Genomic DNA, 6000 nt, shown 5'->3' with positions numbered 1-6000 from the left:
AAGGGTTCCCATTTCTTTGCATCCTTGCCAGCATTAGTTATTGTTAGTCTTTTTGATCATAGTCATTCTAACTGGGGTGAGGTGACAGCTCACTGTGGTTTTGATTTGCATTTTCCTAATGATTAGTGATATTAAGTATTTTTTCATAGACCTGTTAGTCATTTGTAGATCTCATTTTGAGAAATCTCTGTTCAAATTTTTTGCCCATTTTTTAAATCAGACTATTTGGTTTTTCTGCTGTTGAGTTGTTTGAATTCCTTTTATATTCTGGATATTAACCCCTTGGCAAATGTGTAGTTTGCAAATATTTTCTCCCCTTCTGTAGGTTGCCTCTTTACTCTGTCGTTTCCTTTGTTGTATAGAAACTTTTAAATTTAATGTAATCCCATTTGTCTCTTTCTGCGTTTGTTGCCCATGCTTTTGGGTTCTTATCCCAAAAATCTTCGACCAGACCAATGTTTTGAAGAGTTTCCCCTGTGTTTCATTCCAGCAGCTTCACAGTTTTGGGAGGAGGCTATTTTAAGGCCTTGACTGTTCACAGAGTAAATACTCTTTTCATGCTGCCTTAGAATTTCCCTTTCGGCTCCTAGAAAAAGGGCAGAGCTGACTGCAATCCATTGAGTGTTTTTCCTCCACATCTTTGTTATAGGGCAAGGCCAACAGAGACACTGATACATTGCATCATTGAGTTCAGAAAAATCCTGAAGGAAGAGATGCTGCTTTTACTTTTTGCCAGGCAGCTCTGACCCTGTCATACAGAGTGACTCCAGATGAGGCTGAGTTTGTTCAGAGACGTGTTCCCTCCTCCACTTTTAATATGGTCCGTTTGGGTTTAATTACGCTGAATAGGATCGTTTTGCATTTGTAATCATTAGCAACACCATCCCGAAGGAAACAAATTGTGGTTTCACTGCCAAATCAGAAGTTTGAGTTGCCTCAGGAGAAAAGAAAGTATTCTGGAAAAGTCTTACTAGTGTTTTGATAAGAATTCAAATCTCCTCAGGCCATTGAAGATCACAGGATTTTGGGAAAGTGCCCAGTTGAAATCAAGTTTTTATTTTAAAATTCTTTTAGCAATAGTATTTGCAACTGAATTATCTATGTGATAAAAGTTGCATAAGAAGGATTCCCTAGAAGACGTTTTGTAACTTGCAATCAAGTAGTTTAGGTCTTGCACATGGTTAGGTGTCCTTAGAGATCTTTAAAGGCATTATCAACTCCCTCTTTTAAAAAATCAGAAACACAAAGGTAGAGACAGTGTATCATTTTGACTCTCAAATTCCCATTCCACTTCAACATAGTATAGGCTAAATTGAGTGTTAAAGTTCAGTGGCTTTATGTGACAACAACAATAAAAGTGTTCTTTTCACTCACAAAGGAATCAGCTGTGGTTTTCCAGAGTAGCTCTTGTAATAATGTAAGCTAACGGTAATAGAGATACAGGCTGTTTCTCTCTTGTCTCATTTCATTCGAATACTGAATAGTTTGGGGCCACAGTTACTTCAAACATGAAGAGCAAATTCTTTATTTTTTCGCTTTTTTTTGTTTGTTTGTTTGTTTTTCTGACAGAGTCTTGTGCTGTCACCCAGGCTGGAGCACAGTGGCATGATATTGGCTCACTGCAACATCTGCCTCCTGGTTCAAGCGATTCTCCAGCCTCAGTCTCCTGAGCAGCTGGTATTACAGGTGCTCAGCACCACACTCGGCTAATTTTCGTATTTTTAGTAGAGACGGGGTTTCACCACATTGGCCACGCTGATCCCGAACTCACGAGCTCAGGTGATCTGTCCGCCTTGGCCTCCCAAAGTGCTAGGGTTACAGGCATGAGCCACCACACCCGGCCTTTTCTCTTTAATCTCAGCATGTGACCTCCATGTCATCAAGAAAGGAGATGAGAGAACTGAAGGGCCACACAGGGGCTTCGTAGGGGTTTGGCCCAGAAGTGACATAAACCGCTTCCACAGTCCATTGGCCAGAACCAGTCACATGGCCCCATTTAATAGCTAGGGGGTTGAGAAGTGTAGTCCCTGTGTTCCCAGGTAGGATAGGAGAGTTAAATATTGATGTGCACAGTAATATCTACCGTTTCACAAGGCAAAATCCCAGACACTGATGATAAAATGAGGACAACTACAATGTGCCCTGGCAAGGGAAAAAGCAGTTTGGTGGACACGCAGCTAACTAGATCTTAACTCTGTTGTCTGACATTTGGTTGATGGTAAACATAGTTTTGTTGAATACACTTATTTTCCATCCAAGAGTCACAAACAGTAGAGAAAAAAACAGCCATTTTCCAACTCTGTGGACATAGGCTGATTTAGTGTAAATGTGAGTGTGGCTCCATCTGCAAATTACATAGAGTTGGAGGAATAAGCTTTTTTTTTCCCTTCCCTTATTTCTTGGCCTGGGGCCAGATGGAGAGATTTCTGCTCTGTGAAGACTCAGACTCACAGATGCAATATTCATCCTACTGAACTACGGTTCATTCCAGACACATCAAATATCAAACTTCAAGAAGTACATAATTCTAAGTCTATCCACTGATTTTTCTCGAAGTAACAGGGAAAATGCAGTAAGTAGATCATTCTTCTTGAGGCTTCCTTTAGCACTGCCACATACTCTGTCACCACCTTAGTTCATCTACCTTTTATTTCCTTGGTGTTGGCCATATCACAATGAAAGGATTTAGTGTCCTTCTTACCTGGGACTCCCCTCTATCTTCCAGCATTTGTCATGATACCTTGAGTATGACCAATAGTTAAATCATAGCAATATTTTCTGAGTAAATGAATGGCTAGTTTTCCTTTTCTCTCTACTTAGGATGAATATAGCCAGACATTTCAACAACATACTCTCGGTTCCCTCACCTTACTGCCCTCCAATTCTTGCTACTTTTTCAGTCTCTTCTGCCCTGCTAGGTGGTGCTGGAACAGTAGTGAAGCTTAGGGGGCTATATGACACTGTAAGTACCAGAAAATTCTTTGTGGTTGTTAGGGATCAACACAGTTTGTGATCTACTATCTTAACATTAGGCTACTTAAATTGTTCAGACTTACCTCCCTTCAGCTACCAATTAGTGTTTTTTTTTTAAACCTAGTATAATAAGCCACAGGTCAGAAACACTTTCATGCAAAAATTACCAAGTAGACTTTTAATGAGCTCACCAGTAGAACCCTGAAAGCACATAATTTCAGTATCACTTGCCTATTTAGAATGTTCCCCTCCACGAAACTATGTAAGATTCTTTGTATTAATGGAATTTGGAGATGACAGCTAACTTTGAGATCATCTAAGCAAGCGACTTTCTCGTTTTATAAATGAGGAGGCTGAGGCCGGTGTGTGAGTTGGCACCACAGCGCTCTTGACTCTATTCCTGGTCTTCGGTAAAGAAGAAATTATGCCCTGGGTCAATCATGACATATGCAAATGGTGGTTTATAGTACTTATTCTAATTGCCTCCCAAAGCAGTAGGAGAATGAAATGGTAGAAGACATGTGAAAGATGTCTTCTGGAATTTTTAAAATAGGTTCAACACTGTATTAATTATTTGTTGGAAGGCTGTAATGTGTTCAGGCATTGGATAAAAAGAGGTAAGCAGAGTCTCTATAGTCAAAAAAAAAAAAAAAACAAAAAAAAACAAACAAACAAAAACACACACACACACAATCCAGCCTGAAAGATGAGTAAGAGCGAGGAAAAAAATGAACAGAACTATGGAGAGTTCTACAAAATTTTACTTACGGTGGATCATTGGACTCTTAGGGCTGCAAGAGAAAAAACAAACAAAACAAAACAAAACAAAACAAAAAAAACTGGAGGGTGTTCTTCTCTTTGGCTTTTACCAAGTGGCCTAACACTAACAATGGCACCAACTACTGTTAATACCATAAATAGGGAAATAGTACAGCATAATGGATGCTTTGTATCTCTCTCTGTCAGTTCAGTTGGAGCTAAAGATGGCAAATGCGCACCCAACACCGTGCCAAGGGAAAAGTGTCGCCTCCAACAGTGAAGTCGCAGGTGGATGTGAGATGCCTGACTTAGTAGCGCACTTACCAGGGTGCTAACACTGCTGCTATTATTTCCACCCGCACCCTCAGTGCTATGCCGGCCGCGCCTGGGATGAAACACACACATCGAGCTCACGAGACCGTCCTGGGTCTAGAGTGTCTGTAGCAGCCTTTTCCGCCCCACCCTGAAATCCTACCTATCCTGGGACGCCCTGGAAGGAAGCCTAAGGGCGGTGTGGAGCAGCGTGTACTCCCCATCTCTCTTCCAGGAAGCCACACCCAAAACAAGGCCCTCTTTGTGTCCTGGGGAACAGTAGCCTTATAGTGCTTCGCCGACTGCCCCTCTTAAAAGAGAGCTACCAGCCCTCGCCCCGGCAATCCCAGGCAGGTGCCCGTTGCGGCGGCGGCGCAGGTGGGCGCAGGCGCAGAGAAGCGCTCTCTAGGGCCGCGCGGGAGCCCAGGCTCCGCACGCCGCGCGCGAGGCACCTGGGGCGGAGCCAAGCCCGCGTCCCGCCCACGCCCGGGCGCGAAGCCCCCTCCCCGCACCCCTCCTGTCGCGCCGCAGACGCGCGCAGGTGCGTGAGGCCGCGCCCGCCCGGGACCCTGCAGACGTGGGCCCGCCATGGAGCACATCCGCACGCCCAAGGTTGGTGGCACCAGCCCGGGCGGAGGAGGCACGGGAGGAGACGGGGGAGGAGGAGGAGGGATGCTGAGCGCGCGGGAGGCCGACTGCTGTGCGGGGCGCCGGCGGAGCCTGGACCGCGGGCTAGGGAGGAGCAGGCAGTGCCTGAGCATCCCGGGGTCTCTGCGAGCTCGTTTCTTCTGTTGCTGCCTCCCAGGCCTAGCGTTAGCTGCTGCTGGGCCTGACCTCTTGGTTTTGGGGGTGCACAGTGGACACAGGGGTGGACGGGAGGGAACCTCAGTTGTCTGCTAATAACTGCGTGTAGATCATCGCTTCTTTCTCCTGGCACGAGGCTTTCTCTTTTAGCTGTTGGCCCCTCAGAGTAGTTGAAAGGGAAATAAGCCGTTCGGTGACAGGTGCAAGAAAAACGAGCTGAATGCAGATGGGCTCCTGCGGTTGGAAGCTTCTTAAATCTAGGGTGTCAGGCCCACCCGACTCGGCCTTCCCAGTCCCCATCCCCATCCTCAGCGTAGCAGCTGCAAGGGGCCTTACACAGAACGGATGATCAATATTCATTGTAGATTGAATGATGGTGTGTTCTTGCCTTTTCCAGTCTGTTTTGTTCGGTAGAGAAAAGGATGCAGCTTATGGATTCGTCACGCACTTGTGTGTTTTAAACAACACCAGCTTTTGCTAATCAACAGAAGCAAATGGTCCCTGATCACTCCAGTAAATTAACATTGGAATCGTTGACCGCTGTACCAAATCTTCCTACTCAGTTGTACTGATAATCTAATTTAGAACGAAAATGATGATCGACGTTACTGCCTGATAAAAACCCTAAACGAGTGAAAGAATATGTTTAAAAACCCTATTGGCTGTCTGTTGTTACTACCACCACAGCTCCTTGCGTTTTTGCAGGATGAACTTCCATTCAAAATGTAGGCCCCTGACAGGTCAAAGCTAGGTCACAGTGGCCATAGCTCAGGTGGCTCCAGGGATCCCGCACATTTAAGAGGGGTGGAGTCATTTGCTTTATGTCCAGCAAGAATTCATTCCAAGATTTTGGACTAGTTCCTGAGTACCTTTTTGTAAAAGCAGATTAAAATGATCTCTTGTCATTGGAAGAAGAAATCTTTTAGTTTGCTGGAGAATGTCAGTTCCGACAGTAAATTTTAACTGTATTGATTTTGCGCTAGGGAATTAAATTGTCGCTTCATAATCAGGAAATTGTAAACTTAGAAGACAGTGCTATAAACCACAGGATAGGTGACTCAAAGCTTTCAGAGTTTAAGTGATACTAAATAATTTATTCCAGACGGATGAATTTAACTCATGGACTCTGCCCTTGCCAAGGGCATTCTTCCT

General features: G+C 44.5%; 1 protein-coding gene across 2 annotated transcripts in view; it reads left to right on the top strand.

Annotated features, from left to right (window-relative positions):
* Positions 1–4085: 4085 nt before the first annotated feature.
* MTMR7 (myotubularin related protein 7) overlaps positions 4086–6000 on the top strand; it is a 117148-nt gene continuing 115233 nt past the window's right edge. The window contains exon 1 of one of the 2 annotated variants that reach the window (XM_017867203.1): positions 4086–4656. In XM_017867203.1, coding sequence (XP_017722692.1) covers positions 4633–4656 — 24 coding nt within the window. In that variant the 5' untranslated portion in view covers positions 4086–4632. The remainder of the gene's footprint in view (positions 4657–6000) is intronic. The other variant, XM_017867205.1, reaches the window with a different exon arrangement.

The sequence above is a fragment of the Rhinopithecus bieti genome, unplaced genomic scaffold (genome assembly GCF_001698545.2).
Source record: "Rhinopithecus bieti isolate Rb0 unplaced genomic scaffold, ASM169854v2 scaffold_2888, whole genome shotgun sequence".
NCBI lineage: Eukaryota > Metazoa > Chordata > Mammalia > Primates > Cercopithecidae > Rhinopithecus > Rhinopithecus bieti.
The sequence above is the reverse complement of the archived record's forward strand: the minus strand, read 5'-3'. Positions and strand labels throughout refer to the sequence as shown.